This window comes from Periplaneta americana, chromosome 10, assembly GCF_040183065.1.
Source record: "Periplaneta americana isolate PAMFEO1 chromosome 10, P.americana_PAMFEO1_priV1, whole genome shotgun sequence".
NCBI classification, from domain to species: domain Eukaryota; kingdom Metazoa; phylum Arthropoda; class Insecta; order Blattodea; family Blattidae; genus Periplaneta; species Periplaneta americana.
The window spans coordinates 2,472,277-2,494,017 of record NC_091126.1 but is presented as its reverse complement, the minus strand read 5'-3'; the positions used below and the strand labels follow the sequence as shown (position 1 = coordinate 2,494,017).

At 36.6% G+C, this 21,741-nt stretch overlaps 1 protein-coding gene across 7 annotated transcripts in view; it reads right to left on the bottom strand.

Moving 5' to 3' along the window:
• LOC138707383 (ligand of Numb protein X 2-like) overlaps window positions 1-21,741 on the bottom strand; it is a 474,351-nt gene that overhangs the window by 213,884 nt on the left and 238,726 nt on the right. For all 7 annotated transcript variants that reach the window (XM_069836718.1, XM_069836720.1, XM_069836722.1 and 4 more), the window contains one exon: window positions 21,410-21,495. In XM_069836718.1, coding sequence (XP_069692819.1) covers window positions 21,410-21,495 — 86 coding nt within the window. The remainder of the gene's footprint in view (window positions 1-21,409; window positions 21,496-21,741) is intronic.

The following is a 21,741-nucleotide window of genomic DNA, read 5'->3' as shown; positions in this document are numbered from 1 at the left end:
ATCAAATCTTCAGGTAGAACTCCATTTAGGGGAAGTGTTGGGTCTCCACGACAAACAATCGAACAGAACTCTACTAATCCCGTGCCACCTCACAGTTAAGAAAATCAACAGCACACCCAGCATTCGACACGTAGCGTGTGTTGCACTTTGTGGTGCGAAACCCTGTTTTTATCTGATCCTTCAAGAATTCAAGCCTGTGCAAATTTAAAGTGATATTTATATCAGAGCGTTATAGTTCATAAAGTATTGTATGAAAAATAAACTTCACCAAGAAACAGAAAAGCTCTAAAAATATGGATAATTCTTAACTGCTAAGGATTTTTTTCAGTAGGACGAGGTTACTCGGCTCATTACTTACTTACTGGCTTTTAAGGAACCCGGAGGTTCATTGCAGTCTAGCTCTGACAGCCGTCGCAGTAGGACGTGTCCAGCATCGCGTCGGGTCTGAGCAGGCAAGGAGCTAACTGAGTGGTTGCTGCATAAACGGTGCTGTATATTTCTGTGTGTGTACATATACGCATAGTAAGTTAACATGGCAACAAAGGTTATTCGTCAACATACCATCAAAGCAACATTTAACAAGGATCAGCAACGTCCGAGTGCTATGGAAATTCATCAATGGATAGCAGACGAGTTAAATGTACAAGACGACGACCTACAAACAATTCAACTTGTAAGTAAACAACATGCTGTTTATTTGAAATTTAAAACGTCTACAATGTATGAGCATTACCTGCAACGTTACGAAGGGTCATCAACCTTAACCTTACAGAATGGAGACAGAGTTGACGTTACGCTTTCCCCAGCGGAAGAAGAAAGTACTGTTGTAAGAGTGTTAAATATCCCCCCCGAGGTGCCCAATGAACGATTACATAATGTTTTCCAAAACTATGGGAAAGTAAAACAAATAGACAGTGAAAAATGGTCATCGCGATATCGATTTCATGTAGATACCGGAATACGGCTGGTTAATATAGTCATTGACAAACCGATCCCATCCATCATTGTAGTAGCTACATACGAGGCGTATGTGACGTATCCAGGCCAGGAACAATCATGCTTTATCTGTGGCGGATTATCCCATCTGCGGAATACATGCCCTAACAGAAACTTAAAAGCGAAAGTCACTGTTGCCCCTAGAACTGTCTTTACTATGAGCGACTTGTTTAAAAATGCCGAATCGACATCGAGATCAACAGTTTCGTTCAGAAGTCATTCTAGTCAACTGAAGGAAAGTGAAGCTGCTGATAACCTTAATGGGAATGATGACGTCATATCACGTCCATCTGACATTATGGAGACGGAACACCAAATTGACAAACACAAGAAGTCTCGAGGGGATGGAGTTAATGGGTCAACAACTGAACAACATCGGGAACATAATACTCGCGACCATGAAGAGGCAGAGCAAAATCCGGGGACGACACCTCTTCCGGTGAATTCTGAAACTGATTCTGCTGATGAAATTGAGGGAACCCGTGTCGATTCCGATCAACAAAAGCCAGGAGACGGACCGCGTCTTCAATCCGAGTTGAATTCTGATTGCGATAACGAACGTAAGACATCAAGTAATGTCAGCTGTTAAGAATGACTTACAAGGCGGTAGTACATCATCTACATTGGAGAAGCAATCTAGTACACATATACCTACACAACTTGAAGCGGAGCAGACATGGAATGAGATGATGGACGCAGACGACACCAACCACAGGTCAACTTCTTCTACTCAACACAAGGACATAGCCGCGCAGAAGACAAGCAAAGGAGGCAACAGAGCGGGTAGGTTACACCCATATAAGCATGAAGGCAGCAAGTTGGGGTTTCCTCCTCTGCGAGTAACAGATTAATATCTTCCACTTGTTAATATATTGACATACCCAATAGAAATGTTTATTCAGTTTGACATATTTAATCATGTCTCACTTTAATCCATTCTGGTTTAAGAAAGTTCAATCCTTTGGATTATTAAACATATTTTTCTTTCTTTAATCCCCTTCTATATTTATTTCTCGTCCATTACGGATGTCATTAATATTCTTACCTTAAATATCAATAATATCTCTTCTCCCCGAAAACTTAAGTTATTATCACAAGCCCTTCGCAATATGGACATCCAGATTGGCTTACTGCAAGAGGTCGGGACTTCGGACCTTCATAGCATATTTGGTTATAAAATAGAATCCAACGTTCTACCCGATGAGAGAGGTACAGCTATAGTGATTCAAGATCACATTCCATATACAGACGTAATTAAACTTTCCGATGGAAGAGGAATAGCACTTCGAGTAGATAATATCCATATTGTGAATGTGTATGCCCCCTCAGGCTCGCAGAAACGACGTGAACGTCAGAAGTTTTTTACGACCGATATAACACCACTTTTAGCACGTAAAAACGAACAATTAGTATTAGGAGGTGATTTTAAGTGTGTTTTGCATGCCTCCGACACTTCCGGAGAATATCATCCTTGCCCGGAACTCCAAAATATAGTCGATGGTCTAAAACTATTGGATTCATGGAATTTACAGACACATAGAAATTCCCTTTATACATATAAAAGTCATAATTGTGCTTCAAGGTTAGATAGAATATATATGACACAGAACCTGAAGTCCAATCTTCGAGGTACAGACATATGCCCGGTCGCTTTCTCTGATCATTGTGGTTATATAATAACCCTACGAATTCCACGTCTACCCACTCCATTTGGCAGAGGAATATGGAAGCTTAACACAAGCATATTGAAGGAAGAGGATTTCAAAGAAGCTTTGGAACATAAGTGGAAAATATATCAACGCCAGAAGTCGAGGTATGCAAATATTTTAGAATGGTGGGTCAACACGAAACAAAAATTAGGAAAATGGATGAAATACTATAGCATTCTTCGACAACAGGAAATAAAAGGACATGAAGAATATTTATATGCATTACTGCGGGATATATATATGCTTCGTCTTCAACAGAACCTCGATTAACTACTTTAATGAAAAAAGTTAAAGCAAGTATCCTCAAAATTCAACATGATCGTGACAGAGGCACACAAATACGAGCCCGGTCCAACAGTATGCCAGGGGAGTCGACTTCCATGTATGATGTCATTCGAGAGACGAAGAGGGGGGAAAAGAAAATATATTAACATGATTACTACCGCTGATGGAGTAGTACACACAGCACAACCATCAATACGTTCCGTTTTGTACGAGTATTACAAGAATTTATACACCGAACCGGTTGCTGCGCCAAGTATCAATATACAAGCCAGTCAGAATAATCCGCCGTCAGCTACACTCACAACACCTCTAACAACACAAAATATTATAGCAGCTATTAAAGCTAGTCCACTGAATAAGTCACCAGGAGCTGATGGAATTCCAGTCGAGTTCTACATTGCGTTTTGGAGTATAATCGAGCGGGAAATGGTAGAAATAATGAACGCCCTTATGACATCACCTACTATTCCCAGTGATATTTGTTTGGGAATAATGGTACTCGTACCTAAGATTGTGTGCCCAATGACAGCTCTAGACTACCGTCCCATTACTCTCCTGAACAGCGATTACAAGATATTTATGAGGTGTATGAAGACACGTTTGAGTACAATTTTTCCACACATAATAGGACCTCATCAACAATGTTTAGTGGCTGGCCGAAATATTCTTAACGCCACATGTGCAATTCGTGATAGCATCAGTATCGCAAAACAAAATAAACAAAGTCATGTACTTATATCTCTTGATTTTGATCACGCTTTTGATAGAGTACGGCATAATTATCTACTACAACGAATGATGTATTTAAACATAGACTCAGCCTTTATAGCTTGCTTATGGAATATAATGGCTGTTAGTCATTCAAAACTTTTAGTAAATGGACATCTTACACAAGCCTTCCCTGTGGAAAGATCGGTGCGGCAAGGTTGCCCTCTGTCTATGCATCTCTTTGCTCTCACTTTGGATCCTCTGTTACAGAATATTTATTCTATATACTCTACGAATACAGATTCTATTATTCGAGCTTATGCGGATGATGTCACTATAGTTGCAGTTGACGCCACAATTTTGCCAAGAGTGTATCAATGTATACAACAGTATAGTCAAGAAACGGGAGCTCAATTAAATGAAAAGAAAACGAAGGCTATGTACATCGGAAAAGAAGACAAGACCCCACTTCCCAGTTGGCTTAGCATTCAGTCGTCCATTAAAATCCCAGGCGTCACTTTCTTCAACGATCTTAGTCAAACAATATGATATAACTGGAATTCGGTCACTAATGCTATTCGTCACGTCTTGTCTGCACAAAAATTTCTATTCGCCGACTTGGTGAACAGAGCGCAATATATCAATACATATGCGCTGTCGAAAGCTTGGTATATGGCGCAAATTTTACCCATTCCATGTCTATTCGGTAAGAAATTGCGTTCCGCTACAGTTTGGTTTTTGTGGAACCGACAGATCTTTCGAGTACCAAGAGATCAGTTAACACTGGCAAAATTTCAAGGAGGTTTAGGAGTTTTTGACCCTTATATTAAAGCACTTAGTCTCTTCGTCTACCGGAATCTTCTTCACGTCCAAGGACAGGGAGATGACTTCTCCTTCACATTCTTCTCTAAATGGGTCTCCATAACCAAGTTAGAGAATCCACCGGATTTACGATGTCTGCCAAGTCATACACCACAAGTACGAACTTTCAAACAGGAAATCAGTTACATACCACAAAATATCCCAGCTTCTGTCACGGCTAAATATATTTACAAGTATATCAATAGAAGTTTGCCAACCCCTAAAATTGTGTGCCGTTTTCCTGTATGTAATTGGAAACGGATCTGGAAGAATATACGAAACAGTGTTTTGACCTATAAACAGCAAGATCTATGGTTTCGAGTGGTCAATGATATTTTTCCAACTAACAGCAAATTATACAATATCAGATTAGCCCGGACATCACTTTGCCCCTATTGTCAGGAAGAGGACAAGCTTCAACATCGCTTTCTGGAGTGTCCGAGGACTAAACAATATTGGGAAACTGCAATTCAGGATATTAGTGACATCGCGCATATCCCTGTGAAATACATAGACTTAAACTTTATATTCAAGCCAAGTTTTTATTATAAACCAAAGACAACACAGGCAGCTATTGTGAAGCGATTACCACTTTGTATGGAAACAATATTGGAATGTTAAGGCAATATCCACACACTTATATGGAAATTATGTAATAAAAGTATGATTTTATGCAATTGTAATATGTAGGAAGGGTTTGATTTTTTTATCAGTACATTAATTGTTGTTTGTGACTGATAATAGATCACTCAATATATTTTGGGGGTACATTATTGTTAGTAATGTTGTGTTCATTATAATTATTTATTTTGTTTAAAAAAAAAGTCACAATGAAAACGTAACTTGTGTGGGGAGGACGAGCCGTACGATAAACACGAAGGAAAAAAAAATTGCCGCCCTCACATAAGCCCGTCATTGGTCCCTATCCTGACCAAGATTAATCCAGTCTCTACCATCATATCCCACCTCCCTCAAATCCATTTTAATATTATCCTCCCATCTACGTCTCGGACTCCCTAAAGGTCTTTTCCCCTCTGGCCTCCCAACTAACACTATATGCATTTCTGGATTCGCCCATACGTGCTACATGCCCTACCCATCTCAAACGTCTGGATTTAATGTTCCTAATTATGTCAGGTGAAGGATAAAATGCGTGCAGTTCTGCGTTGTGTAACTTTCTCCATTCTCCTGTAATTTCATCCCTCTTAGCCCCAAATATTTTCCTAAGAACCTTATTCTCAAAAACCCTCAAACTCTGTTCCTCTCTCAAAGTGAGAGTCCAAGTTTCACAGCCATACAGAAAAACCGGTAATATAACTGTTTTATAAATTCTAACTTTCAGATTTTTGACAGCAGACTAGATGACAAAAGCTTCTCAACTGAATTATAACAGGCAATTCCCATATTTATTCTGCGTTTAATCTCCTCCCGAATGTCATTTATATTTGTAACTGTTCCTCCAAGATATTTGAATTTTTCCATCTCTTCGAAGGATAAATCTCCAACTTTTATATTTCCATTTCGTACAATATTCTGATCACGAGACATAATCATATACTTAGTCTTTTCAGGATTTACTTCCAAACCTATCTCTTTACTTGCTTCAAGTAGAATTTCCGCGTTTTCCCTAATCGTTTGTGGATTTTCTCCTAACATATTCACGTCATCCGCATAGACAAGAAGCTGATGTAACCCGTTAAATTCCAAACCCTCTCTGTTATCCTGATCTTTCCTAATGGCATATTCTAGAGCGAAGTTAAAAAGTAAAGGTGACAGTGCATCTCCCTGCTTTAGCCCGCAGTCAATTGGAAAGCATCAGATATAAACTGGCCTATACGGACTCTCCTGTAAGTTTCACCAAGACACATTTTAATTAATCGAACTAGTTTCTTGGGGATACCAAATTCAATAAAAATATTATATAAAACTTCTCTCTTAACCGAGTCATATGCCTTTTTGAAATCTACGAATAACTGATGTACTGTACCCTCATACTCCCATTTTTTCTCCAATATCTGTCGAATACAAAAAATCTGATCAACAGTCGATCTATTACGCCTAAAACAACATTGATGATCCCCAATAATTTCATCTACATAAGGAGTTAATCTTCTCAAAAGGATATTCGACAAAATTTTGTACGACGTCAACAAAAGTGATATTCCTCGAAAGTTACTACAGTTAGTCTTGTCCCCCCTTCTTAAAAATAGGTACGATTATGGATTCCTTCCATTGTTATGGTACAATTTCCTTTTCCCAAATTGCAAGTACAAGTTTATATATTTCGCTAGATAATACGCTTCCACCCTCTTGTTTTAATTCTGCTGGAATTTGATAAATACCTGGAGAGTTGTAATTTTTCAGATTTTCTATCGCAATTTCGACTTCAGAAAGTGTGGGTTCCGGTATAAATGGCTCAGCAGTTTGTATTTCAATTTTGTCCCGATCATTTCTATCTGGCCTATGTATATTTAGTAGTTGCCCAAAGTAGTTTTTCCATCTGTTAAGGATTGAATGAGAGTCTGCAAGCAAGTCACCATTCTCATCCTTGATCACGTTTACCCTTGCCTGATATCCATTTTTAAATTCCTTTATACCCTTATATAAATCTCTAACGTTTTTATTCTTACTATTTGTTTCCTTCAGATAATCTCTATTTTTATTGCTACGTGTACGACTTGCTTCCCGTCTTTCATTGAAATAATTATCTCTATTCTCCTCAATTGGATCCTGTAAGAATTTCAATTTTGCCTGTTTCCTTCTACCTACTGCAATGGAACAATCTTCATCAAACCATGGTTTCTTTTTCTTAGTTTCATGATAACCTATGCTCTGCTCAGCTACAATTTTGATATTATCTCGGATATTGTCCCACACGCTATTAACATCTAACTCTTTCTCAGCTTCGTCGGAAGTTGCTAAAGCAGCAAACCTATTTGAAATTTCAACCTGATAACGTTGCTTAGTTTCCTCGTCCTTTAATTTCAGCATATTGAATCTACTAATATTAGCTTGTTGCTCTACTCGCTTGGCTACTGATAGTCTTTCTTTTAATTCTCCAATTACCAAATAATGGTCAGAATTACAGTCTGCCTCCCTGAAAGTTCGAATGTCTACTATACTAGTATGTCTTCTTTTATCTATCAAGATGTGATCTATTTGTTTGTGTGTCATTCCGTCTGCAGAATTCCAAGTATATTTATGTATATCCTTATGGGGGAATGTTGTACTCTTGACAATTAAATTTTTTGATGTGGCAAAGTTGACTAACCTAACTCCATTGTCATTACTAATTACGTGTAGTCTCTCTTTTCCAATTATTGGTTTAAAAATATCCTTCTGTCCTACTTTAGCGTTGAAATCCCCCAATAAAACATTCATGTGATATCTAGGTAACTGATCAAAAGTGTGTTCCAATTCCTCATAGAAGCTAACCTTTATATGGTCGTCTTTCTCTTCTGTAGGGGCGTGAGCATTTATATCTACGATATCGCACCATCTACCCTTAAGTACTAAATACGATAACCTGTCATTGGTAAATTCGACCTTTTTTAATGCTGATTTTATTCTTTTATGTACAAAGAATCCCGTTCCTAATTGGTGATTACTGTTTCCTTCCCCATAATATAACAAGTAATCGCCTATTTGTGATATGCCATTTCCATCTAACCTAACCTCTTGTACTCCCACGAAGCCTATTCTATATCTAGCTAGTTCTTTTGCTACTAATGTTACCCCTCCTGTTCTATAAAGACTAGTTACGTTCCATGTACCAAATCTTATAACCTTATTCCTTTGATGTGGTCGTGCCGGAGAATCAGCCCCATTCCGAGGCTTATTGTTAGGTATCGTAACAAGCTGTTGTTACGGTCATTATCCAAACTATAATACTCGGCCTCATTACCAATAATTGAATTTTCCCACATACGAGAGATAACCGCGTAGTTTGAAATAAATAAATATTTGTTGCTTCTTCCACGTTTACATGTCCACACTAAGACTCTTTCACTCGCATCAATTTCTGCCAGGTCATTCGGAATATTTGGCTGTTCGTTTGGTCATTTGAAATTACGTATTAAATCGTTCGTTATCAAATTTGCTGATTTCCTCTCTCCTAATAGGTCTGCTTAGGCCTACACCATTAACCAAGTATCCGAGTTTTCTCCCTTCATAATTCATAATAGTGGCATTCGAACTTACGTTACAAGGATCACGATTAGGCCTATATATCAGTTAGGGGCTGTGGTTTAAAAACCACTCACTTCAACAAGATCACTAAGAATCACTCCTGCCTGCATAGCTAATACTGTCGCTACGTGGTGGGATTATGGAGATGATTATTGTTGTAGGATTAGCAGTAGTAGATTATTTAACGACTCTTCAAGTGCTGAGGCTATTCAACTTTGGAGATAAATGCCCAACAAATTATTCCTGGAGTATTCTACGTGCTCAAGCAGTTTTACTTCCCTCCCGGTTCACATCACTTACCTACTTGTTTCTCCCTCAAGACATCGATATTCCACAATTGGAAATAGTGCTTTTCAGAATTTATTTCTTCTCGCCAACAATTTAATTTTCATAATTTTTAAATGATATCGTATACTATGACTTATATTCATATCGACTATACCAGAAAACCTTTTTTATTTTGCAGAAGAGAGCTATGAGGGTTATCTGTGGTGTTGCTCCTCGTACCCACTGCAGACCATTATTTTCCAAGCTTGATGTATTAACATTGACGTCTTTATAGTCTTGAGTTGCCTTATTTATATTAACAATAGTTTGTATAAATACATTTTTGATTCTAATTTACATAATTATCCAACACGAAATTGTTCAAACAATTATCTTTATAAAAACAAATTCAACATTACTCAAAATAGTTTCGAAACAGTATCAGTTGAACTTTTTAATAGTTTACGTATTCATGTAAGGGAATTACCCATCAATGCTTTTAAATGTAAGCTCAAGATATATTTGATTTTAAACCCTTTGTATAGTCTTGATGAATTCTGTTGTTGCTATGCATTATTTGTACTGTCTTTAGCATTAATAAAGTGTCTGTCTGTCTGTCTGTCTGTCTGTCTACATATCGTGAACCTTAACGTGGACATTGTTGTACTTTTCTTTGTTCTTGTCGTCCTTATTACGGTCCTTCTTATCTTTGTCGTGGTCCTTGTTGTCCTTCTCTTCGTCCTTATCGTCCTTGTGATCCTTGTCGTGGACCATGTTCTGAACATTATCGAAGTCCTTGTCTTTGTCTTTATCGTGGTCCTTATAGTGGTTCATGGTAGATGTCCTCCATTATTAGAGAGACTGTCATTAGCTATGAAGATTCAATTCTTTATATTCGTACTGCGTGTGTGAAATAATAAATTCTAATATACTACAGTTATTCAAAACCACTTAAGTATATACTGTACTAAATTAAAACTTACGTTTCAGAATGAATCGAAGTATGAAGTGAATACAGGTACATTTTCTTACCTGAAACAAGAGAAAAACGGCCAAATCAGTCAAATGGAGCACATAATTAATGCAGTGGGGGGATGTTGCTCTATTCTGCCAGTCCGTCAGTGTACAGCAGGCAAAGTTACGACCTATCGTCTATAAAAGTGCAGTTAGCGAGAATCAGTCAGGGATGTACGTTGTACAGGGAATAATGTAAAATTAATAGGATCATTTATTTGGGAAATTTATGTTTCGACAATCATGTTAAATATTACTTCGGAGGTGTACTTGACAATAATTATTAATAAAAATTGTTTCACATAACGCAACCCATTCATGAATAAACGATACGCAATATGCTGACACCTCTTCAAAATATTTATATATTGATGAATTTTTCAAAATAACACTAAACTAATTCAAATCTCTCTTATTTTTACACACATACAGTACACAAACATCTGGGTTTATCCATATTCATGAAAGTTTCAATATTTTAAATTTCTGTGACTTTTGTAGAAATAATTCTTTCAAAGTCAGTCTTGCTGAGAACTATCCTCATAATGGACTCTATGTAGGAATTTGTCAAACGTGGTCTTCGCCCAGTTTTGTTGAGATTCATTTGTAAAAAAAAAAACTCTTCGCACCTATAAGTGCTCCCAAATATTGACATTACTTCTGCTGCATCTTACGAGCGAAATGAATTTAAACAAATAATTAATAACCACAGTAAAACTTCTAAAATTGTTGACAACACTGCGTTGTAATTTCTAGTTAGATTTGCAATATATTAGCAAAATTTTGGACTACTTATAGTTTCAAATGTCTTTTTTTATAATCAGCAATCATTTTCATCCTGTCGTCTTCCTCAACTTTCTTATATTCGTGGGAATTATATACCGGCACATCGTCATGTCGCTATACTTTCAATTTCTTTTTTTACGTATTATCCAATGTAACTCTCCATCGTGATTGCAGCTTGAAAGCTTGAAAAACCAACCTTCATACTAAGATTGAATAACAGCTACTGCTGATTCTAGGACTGATATCCCTAAGGTAATTTAATGGTATAAAGAACAAAAATGGATCTTCTTCCCATAAATAAACGTGCAACTATAAAAAAGCGTTAATTATTTCCATCACCCCAACAAAATAAATTATATATTTTAAAATGAAATAATCGAGGAAACATAAAAAAAAACTATGTAGTATCTCACTAACACGTGTCATAGTGTTGTTTTCAGCAGGTATCTACTGTAAAGCAAGAAATTGTATGATTCGTACCAGAGTGCTGCATTGGAGCTAAATCGCTCGCTTGAACTCGGTCGAGTGTCGCACCCTCGAGTGAGATATGATCGGTCGTGATACGCTCGTAATAAATAGAAGCACAGTACAAGGTCATCTCACCGACATGTCTTATCTTGTATGGAAGGCGACAGATAAGATACACATATGTTTTGCTCAAACGGTAAAAATAAGGCTTTATTTTCTGCGTTTATGACAAACGTCTAATGGAACGTACCAAAACGGTAACATGAAGTTATAAATAAAATAGTATGGAAAACTTCGATATACAGTTATTATTCCTAATTAATAATTATTCAATATTTTATTTACCACATATATAATATGATAGGTCCATACATAGTGTTCCGCCTATATACTGCGACAATGTAGAAACGTTTTACAAAATATTATTGATAGCAGTAGATTAATAATATTAGTACAGAGATAACGTCACAGAAAATATAATAAAACGAATAATCCTGCTGCACAACTGTTACAGACGCAAAGATTGATACACTAATTATTAGACATTATTATTATTATTATTATTATTATTATTATTATTATTATTATTATTATTATTACTAGAAAACTTAATACGGTTCTTGCATTATCGTGATTGTGTTCTCCATTTATAATAATTACATTTACATCCAATAACATCTATCAGATGAGGCAAAAACAAAATCACTCCTGTGTGGGGGGGGGGGAACATTTACCTACAACATTTATACTACATTTTAAAGCAAGTTTTGTAGTTGTACTATGGAGAGGTTAGTTAAACACTACAAAGTTTTGAAATGATAAATATTGTGATGTTACTACACAGTTCATCACTGTAACAAGAACGAATGTCTAACGCTCGGCTTATACCGTTCGAGGATTTATCGCTCGTGACAATTTTACCCATCATGCATGTGCGCTACCTATCGGATTATGTTATGAACTACTTGGCGCTCGAGAGGAAACGTCCGATGCAGACCTCTGATTCGTACCAACAGTGTACTTATTCACGCTTACCGCTCCTCTTGTGACGTAAGAGGGGAAGAGCATCACTCACGATGACTGAATGGCCCTTCTTTGTTAACATTAATGTCTGCAACAAGAAGGTTGTGGAAGAATTGGAAAATTCAAACAGAAAAATGATCATCATTATTAATCAAAAACAAATTTAGGCCATAATATGATCTGTTTCGGTCTCGGCTAGACAGGGTCTATGGCCACGTGCATCAACGTCGGTTAGTGTAATCATGGGCTAAAATTGTCACCAAGTCCCTGATTAAGCATTTCTACGGTGCATCGACCTCGGTTACGACTTAAACAGGATGTTAACCACGGTAATCTCTAACCGGCTATATTCGAGCGGTGAAAGGATATAACCAGTGATTAGTAGACCTTGTAAACAAAATGGCGGCCAGATTCACAGCTGATCATTTCGAAGACGACTGGTAATGCACTTGGAAAGAGATGATGGTGAGCGTGTAGTTTTATTAGTGGCAAGAGAATTCGTACGAGGAATTAGGTGACAGAAAATTTCATAAAGAATTTCGTTTATCAGAATCTACCGTGTCATTTCTGCTGCAACAAACGGACCACATGGAACAACTCATCAACAGTCCTATTTGTCTCCAATGAATCGGCTGTTTACATTACAATTCTATGCAACTATTATTTTCAAATGTTTAATAGGGAACACTCGAGTATCTCTTTTCCTACGTCGCAGGCTGAACGAAGAGGGGTTATGGATGGATCTTAGAATATTACATACTTCTCTCGTATAATTGGGACTCTGGATTGTATTAATTTTCTTCATCCGTTTTCTTTACGGATATTCCATTTTTTAAGGAAGACTGAACTGAAAAATAGGTAGATGACCTAAAAATGCGATGTTTAGATTCTTACATTTAAAAATTCTAAATATTTTTGGTGAATAATTTCACAAAATTTCATTTGCATATTCCTTTTCTAAAGTGTGCTTCTGCAGCCATTTTTAAAGTCGTGCGCTACCTATTTAAATGCCACGATGTGTCACGCCTATTCCATTATTTCAAAATTACTGTGGTTTTCCTCAATTTTCTAAGTGACTGCACACTGAGACAAAGAGTCCGTTTCAGATGGTATATATTGTCCAACTGATAGCAGAGTTTCAGGATGTATGTAGAATGCATTTAAATTTCGTTGTCTATTTCCTCGGTTAACATTTCTTCTACATATTCACTTCTTCAAAATCTATCTACTCCCACATTTATTGACATACAGTATTGTTCAGAAATTTATTCTGCTGTTTCAGTATATTCCAATATTTAATAATTGGTATTGAAATTTGTGTAAAGTATGATTGGGTTTAAAAATTTTTTAATTCCCTAATATGCATGATCCATTTTTAATTTTGAAATTATTAAATTTAATAATTTTTAATCCAAACAGAATTGAAGCTCGAGCAAACCAAATGTTAATTATGTTTTAACTTTGCCGTAAGCTACATTGAGAAAAAATATTTTAAAAATTTGTGAAATTGTAACATAAGATAGGCATTATATAGATATTAACATAAAATTAATATGAATAATTAATAATGCTTATGTTACTTACACTAAGCTTTCAAAATTTTTATGTAGGCCTATGTACTAAGTAAAGCCCAGAACTAATATGGAAAAAGTAATTCATGTATCTTTTATATTTTAGAAATTACCAAAATTCAGTTGCCCCCTCAATATAATAGGCCTACAGGCTACTTAGGATTCCCCATATTTAAATCTAGTAATGCAATCTACCAATACTTCAGACTCACATTGGGATATAGGCCTAATCATTTTCGATTTTAATTTTCCATTTTGTACGATTCTAACCTAACAACACTGAAGAACAAAGAAATGCAACGCAAAAGTATAGGATACGTTCATTTCAATGTAGAGCAGAGTAAGCGCTGTCGTTTTTAGACGTTGGCTATTATCTTTGCAGAGGTATGGACGCTTTACTTCCGTCATTTTGTAGAAACAGTGTACCAACACAGATTTTACCCTGGTTAAACGAGGTGCCAGCTAACCATCTGTAAGTAACTGGTGATTATAAATGGAGCACAGAAATTACATTTTAGCCATGGTTGCTACAATTTTAACGTACATTGATGCACGTGACCATAAGTCTTTTTTTTTTTTTGGACGGCTAGATCAACGTCTTCCTTGTGGATGGTAATGTAATACAGCATTAGGTGACAAAAATGTTACTATGTTAATAAATGAAAAATAGTCCTCGTTCAGCCCCTCCTAAATATATTTTGTAATCTATTGTAATTAATAAATAATTTATAAAAAATAATGAACTACACACTGCCCTGGTTCCAGAGAATGGCTATTAAACTCCATTCATCGAAATATCTGTGATGCGTCGAGCACTTATCCATGGCTTAGAAGCTGAGATGAAATTATCTTCAGTGCTGCGCCATGCAGTCCGCCGCGTTACGCCCAGATGGGTCTGGTCTGGTCTCTGCAACCCCTCGCGTACAATCACACAACAAATGTGGTGTGACCCGGTAAACTTTGATGTGGTTTCCCATTGATTGCATCGCTAGTCCGCGACCTTTGACACGACAGCCTCCGCACGTCATTGCTTTGTTTATGATGCGCCACAAACCGATAGGCCTAACCAAAATGGAAAGTCTCATCAATGGTTGACAGATTTCATTTCTAAAATCAAGAAGTGTCTGTTCTAATCATGCTACTCTTGTACCGGTATGTTTCGTTTTAAAGTGCAGTGTGTGAAGTTTATTCCTGTATAGTGAAATTTTTATTCAAAACATCACAGAAGTGAGCGGTCAATAATTCAGAACTCTACTTAAAAATGTCTGGAAATATGGAGTAGCCTACAATACCAAACGCAATGTACGAGGCCACACTAAGCTACCATACATACCGTAAAAAACGCGACAGTTGCCCAGCGTCCCCGTAATTTTTGTCGGGACGCGGAAAAAAGTCCCGTATTTTAACCGAACTTCATTTCGTAATGTAAAAATCGAACATTTCTCTACCTAATGTTTAGCCTACTTCATAAATTAATGTTGAAATTATTGTTTTGGTTTGTATAACAACAACAACAACAACAACAACAACAACAATAATAATAATAATAATAATAATAATAATAATAATAATAATAATAATACTTTATTGCTACAACACTCCAGCACCTCCAGAAAGAGTAAGTTACATACTCGTGCTTAGGAGTCATTCCATATAATGTTAAGACATTTCATTAAATAACAGAGTAAAAACTAAAAAAAAAGGAAGAAGAAGAAAAACACAAATATCACAATAATTGAACTTAAAATTTTCTCTGTTAAGAGCAATTTTTAATTGATTTTTTAATAAGGAGCATTAGCAAATTCATGTTGAATCTTTCGTACACTACTTTTAACACTTGAATATAAATAATTGATTAAATGGCGATCTTACTCGTGTTAATTGTGTAAGCATGTGCGGCTTACAGCTGTTTCGGTGTTTCTTCACACCATCCTCAGAGCCTACTAGATCTCGGCGTCATCTCGAACTTCGCTGCCTGTTGTGTGGGTGCGTTCGATTGTTGAAAAGTGTTGAAATTTGGTGTCAAATAGTGTGTGTGTTCTGAAATTAATCTGTGTGTTGAGAATTTGATCAGGGTGTGTTTTGGTGTATCTGTATATTTCATATTATTCTAGTGTGTTGAGTTTTTGGTTTTTGGGTTGTATGTGTAGGATTTCCATGTCTGTATTTATGTTATTGTATGTGTGGTTAGCATTAGTTATGTGTTCGGCATATGTAGATGTATTTTGTCCTCTGGTTATTGCTTTAATGTGTTCTTTGTATCGAGTTTGGAATGATCTGCCTGTCTGTCCAATGTAGAAACTGTCGCAACTACTGCATGTGAGTTTGTGTAAGCCTGTGTGGTTGTATTTATTTGTTTGTGTTTTTTGTGTGTTGAGATGTCTTTGTAGTGTGTTTTCTGTTCTGTATGCTATGTTCTATTTCTGTTTTCTGAATGAGGATGCGATCTTGTGTGTGTTTTTGTTTTCGTATGTTAGTGTCATGTATTTCTTGTGTTCTTGTGTTTGTGTTGTGTTTTGTGTGTTTTTGTGTTTGTTGAGTTTTTGTTTTGTCTTCCTTATGATGTTGTCTATTATGTTTGGGTTGTAACCATTTTCTTGTGCTATGTATTTGATTGTGTTCACTTCTTCATTGTAGTGTTGTTGGCTTATGGGTATGTTGAGTAATCTGTGTACCATTGTCCTGAATGCAGCATGTTTGTGTTGTGTGGGGTGATTAGATGTGTTGTGTATGTGTGTGGTGGTGGTGCTTGGTTTTCTGTATATTTTGAAGGTGTGTTTGTTGTCAACTTTTGTTATGGTGATGTCTAGGAAATTTATGGAGTTATTTTTTTCGAGTTCCAGTGTATATTGGAGTTTTGGGTGTATTTTGTTTATGTATTGGTGTAGTTTATGTATTTGTCGTTTGTTTCCTTTGTATAGTATGAGTATGTCGTCTACGTATCTGTGCCAGTATATTATGTTGTCTGCATATTTGTTGTGTTCATTGTTGCGTATGTATGTTTGTTCTATGATGTGTAAAAATATCTCTGCTAGTATGCTAGATATGAGTGATACCATCGGCAATCCTTCTGTTTGGGTGTAGTATTTGTTGTTGTGTGTGAAATAGTTTTGCTTTGTTGTGATGTCTGTGATTTGGATAATTTCTTCGATGTGTTCTTGCGGTGTGTTGTTGTCTATGAGCATTTGTTTTAGTATCTGTAATGTGTCTTGTGTCGGTATGTTAGTATATAAGTTGGTGATATCGAAAGATGCTAGTGTTTCACTGTGTGGAATGTGTTGTTTTGTTTTGTTGACTAGGTCTGTAGTGTTTTTTTTATTGTTGTCTCTTTTCTGAATTTTATGTTGTTTCTGATGATTTTGTCCATGTGTGTGGCTAGTTTGTGTGCTGGTGCCTGTTCGTAGTTGATTAGAGGTCTGATCGGTATGTTTTCTTTATGTATCTTGGGTAGTGCATTGAGTTTAGGTGCTGCTAGTTTGATAGGTTTGAGTTGTTGTTTCATGCTGTGCGGTATTACCTGTTTGCTTTTGTTGATTGTGTTTTTATTGTGTTCTGGTATTGTGTGGTAGGATCTTTTTCAAGTTCTGTGATGTTGTTTTGTTTAAAGTATATTTCTATTTTGGTGTGTAGGACCTACGTTTGAAACAGTAGCTGATCGTTGATCGAACCGCACACACAAGCACAAACCGACGCCAACTCAATTCATAAGTAACTGACAGAAGCGGAAACTTGGGTCGATGCTTTGATACAAACAAGTCCACCGCACTAAACCGCTCCACAAGAAGTCCGCCTCGACATGTGCGGTGATGCAGGGTGAGGTCACGGGCTAATTCCGTGCGACACTGTGTAGCCGAGTGCGGTGCAGTGCTGAAGCAGCCCGTGGGCTGGGCCGTTATGCACGTCTCTGATGTGAGGCCAGCAGCCGCATGGTCGGTCTGGGCCATTCAAGGGCTGTGGCGCCACGGATTATTATTATTATTATTATTATTATTATTATTATTATTATTATTATTATTATTATTATTATTGTCAGAAAATTGGATAGGTAGGTAACTAATATTTTGTCCTCCAGTAGATGATGTTGCAAAGCAGAATATATATATATATATATATATATATATATATATATATATACGTATATACTGGGGGCAAAGGCTAACTGGAATATCCCGGTCTCTAATTGGGTCAAAACTCTAACAGAACTGGTATTTAACCTTTGCGGTGAATTTCGGTGAAGCCCGAAGGGCCTAATTAGTGAAATCCACTCTTCTCACCTACACGCTGGGTCCCCGGGATTTTTTAAGACGCGAAAGAGAGAGTGGCGTGCGGAAAGCAACAGGAAGCTACCAAGTTTACCTTTCCAAAGAAAAACTGCAAACATGGCATGATGAGTCTTTCCCTCTAGTCGTATGTCTGGGAGGGGGATGCTGAGGAAGCAAAAGTAGTGCGAGGATTGGAACGTGAAATGTGAAGGAACTACTGTACACCCAAGGAGAACATTTAGGCTGGAACTGTTATGGTCTCTGAGAGAGTATCTGGAGTGTCCCAGACAAGATAGTTGGACGGTACGTTACACAGTACTCCAGTTCCTATGAGAAAGAGTCTGTCAGAAACTCCTACTGTTGTTTTGGAACAGAGTGTTCCGACCTATAGTTCTTTTTGTGGAACTATTATTTTCTCGGAACTGTTTCGAAAGTACTGTTATGTTATTTTTCCCTATCTCTATCATAGACCCATCTACTGTGGATGTAGATTGTGCTCCTGCTTAGCTTCAGCTAGAAATGACAGCCTGATAGTGTGATAATGAACTGAAGGTGATATACGTACTGTATTAAAGCAGGAAAAATTCTGTGTGATTTTTATTCACATTTTCCATTAGTCAGATTTCTCAGGCTTCATCAGCAGCTTTCGACAAAAAGCATGTTCGGATCCACATACATATACGAACATTGTTTTCTTTAATGAAAATAAGTAAATCCCACCACAGAACTAGGTAATTCATCTGACTACAGTCTACAAAATTTTCTCAGTTCATGCACTGCCCAGATCATATTGAGCAATCAGTACGCAATAAAGAGGCTAAAAAATCTCGTAAAATTACCATTACAGAAGATCAGGAAATATTTTTACTAACGGTCATGCATTAACAGAATGAAAAGAAAAAGTAGAAATTTAAAATGCAGTACAGTATTTAGTTTTATTCAGCTTTCATTTCATCCCTAACGTATCAACCAATAATTGCTTTCATACATGTAAATACCAGTATTAAGCATTCGCATTACTTTAAGTTTAATTTGATCAGTATGAGAAACATTTATTATCACGAACAAGCAGCGGCAGCCAAACACGAGCGCGGCTGGCTTCAGAGCTGCCTGAGATGACGTCACAGGGCATCGAGTTGACCACCACTGATCTAAATGGTTGTGTGAACTCTAGAAACACGCGAATATGGAGTTCAGAAAACCCACACGCAGTAATTGAACACTGCATCCAGAGAAAATTGAGGTTTAGCGTGCTATATCCCGATCGCGAATTATGACCAATTTTCTTCAATACAACAGTTAACTCAAAAGTTTACTGTTCGGACATCATTTTTCCATTCGTAGCAGAGTTAAATAAAGTGGAGTTTAATAGCGAATTTTTCCACAGGTCCATGGGATTGTTAAATAACTTTTTTGGGGAGTGAATAATTTCTGAAGAACTTTGGCCGCCGCATTACTTTCTTTGGGGTTCTGCAAAATCATGTGTATATAAGGAGAACACCCAATCCATAGACGATTTGAAAGTGGCGATTAAAAACTACATAAATTCCATTTCGAAATAAACGTTAATAAAAATGTTCCAAAAGAAAATTAGACGTGTGGCCTTATGCCTCCAGGAGAATGGTGGACATTTTCAGCATCTTCTGTGAATCGGTGAGTACAATGCTCTATTTCTTGGTACTTAAGTCAGTTCCCCAATGCCACATTTTGATGGACAGAGACGGAGATATCTGTCGGGGCTACCAACCGAACATGCGCGCCTGGTAAGGTTTTAAAGGTTTCTTTGCAGACAAAGGACTTCTCGATCTCACTGTATTTCTATTACTATTTTTTTCTGAGAATTATTTTTTAATTGCTGTAATAATGTACAACTGGGGAAAACTTTGGTTATTCTGCATCATTACTGCCAGTGAAGGTGCTCACACGTATTTGTTTTCTTTTAAAAAGATAGTGTCATGTCTCACGTACTTATCATGTCTTGATGTAATAATGGGTTACCTTAATAGACATTAGAACAGCGTGCATTCAAATTTTGATAACAGGTATCCAACACATTATCGATCATGCAGCAGCGGTGAGAACATGAAATATTTAATTCATATCCACATTAACATAACAACTTACAGAGAGATATATGAAATTACTTTAAAATTACAGTAAAAAATTGTCAAAAATAATTTAAAATATTAATTCTTGTACGAACACATTTCAAAAATACACAAAGATGCAGAAATATCCAAACTATAAATGTGCACAGTTTCATAACTGTGCGATAGTTTCTGAGAAAAGTGTACCTAAAGTATATATGTAAAATTAATATGGCGGGGATAGGCTCTACAATTCCCCCTAAAAATAATGCAATTAAATGAAAGCAGTTATATTAAATATCTCACTGTAAAAGTATTTCTATGGCTGTACTTCATACTCAAAACAAATATTATTACATTTAATGTTACATCTAGAAAACAGTGGATGATGGAACGTTTGATTAATCGGCTTTATTGGCATATAAAATATTAAAAAAATAATAACTTAATAACTATTAGTCCGATTAAATTCAAATTTGGTAATATTATTACTCTTAATACTGTTAATTGACAGTAAGAAATTTAAGAAAATCTGTCAAGAAATATGTACGTTTGAAAATTCAGTCCCTGCGTCCCTTAACTAAAAACAAAATTGCGAACTGTGGAATATTCTCATGTGATGGGCAAAAGCTAAGTACATTTTCGTAATTAGCACACAAAAGTCGATAAGAAACGCTATTTAGTTTCAATTCATAGAAAATCATGCTGCACGGTGTTTATCAACTGATTCATCTGTGAGTAATCCTCAAGCCAGTATTTTTGTGCACAACACTTTAGAACTGTCTTTGAATTCGTTCGGCGATGGGACCCTGAGGTACTTTCTTGCAAGACATTGCAACTTCTTCATTACGCTAATACTTTCTGGCATGACTAGGTTTGATAATTGTAGCTTACATGAGAATGGAGAAAGTTACACAACGCAGAACTGCAAGCATTGTATTCTTAATCTGACATAATTAGGAACATTAAATTCAGACGTTTCAGATCGGCAGGACAAGCAGCACGTGGGGGGGGGGACACAGCTCGAATCTAGATGCATCAGTGTCATCATAATGGAGAAAATAAGGCGGTTACAAACAATTAGCCTAATAGAGAGTTACACTGTAATATGACGTATGATTTCATTAGAAAATGCTTCCCCAACTAATATTTCGCAGACCTGTCACCTGTATCTTGCTACTCACCTTTGCTCTTTGTAGGAGATGATGGAACCTTGCTGGCAGCACATCGAGGAGATTTCATGCTCCAGGCCACGCTAGCTGCTGGACATCTACACAAACAAGATAAATAGCACTGTAAAGTATTAGCTTTTCTCCAATTCAAAACTATGTGAATGCAAAAAATATTTTCCTTTACTCGTATGAAGCATCTGGCGCGGACGTTAAGCTGTAAAATTAGATTTTTCAATGTTATAGATTTTTGTGAAATCTTTTCAGTTTATAACATTTTAGAAATTTCGGTATTGTCCTGTAACTGCAAGAACTTTGCTTCTGTCTGTATATATTTCAATAGATTT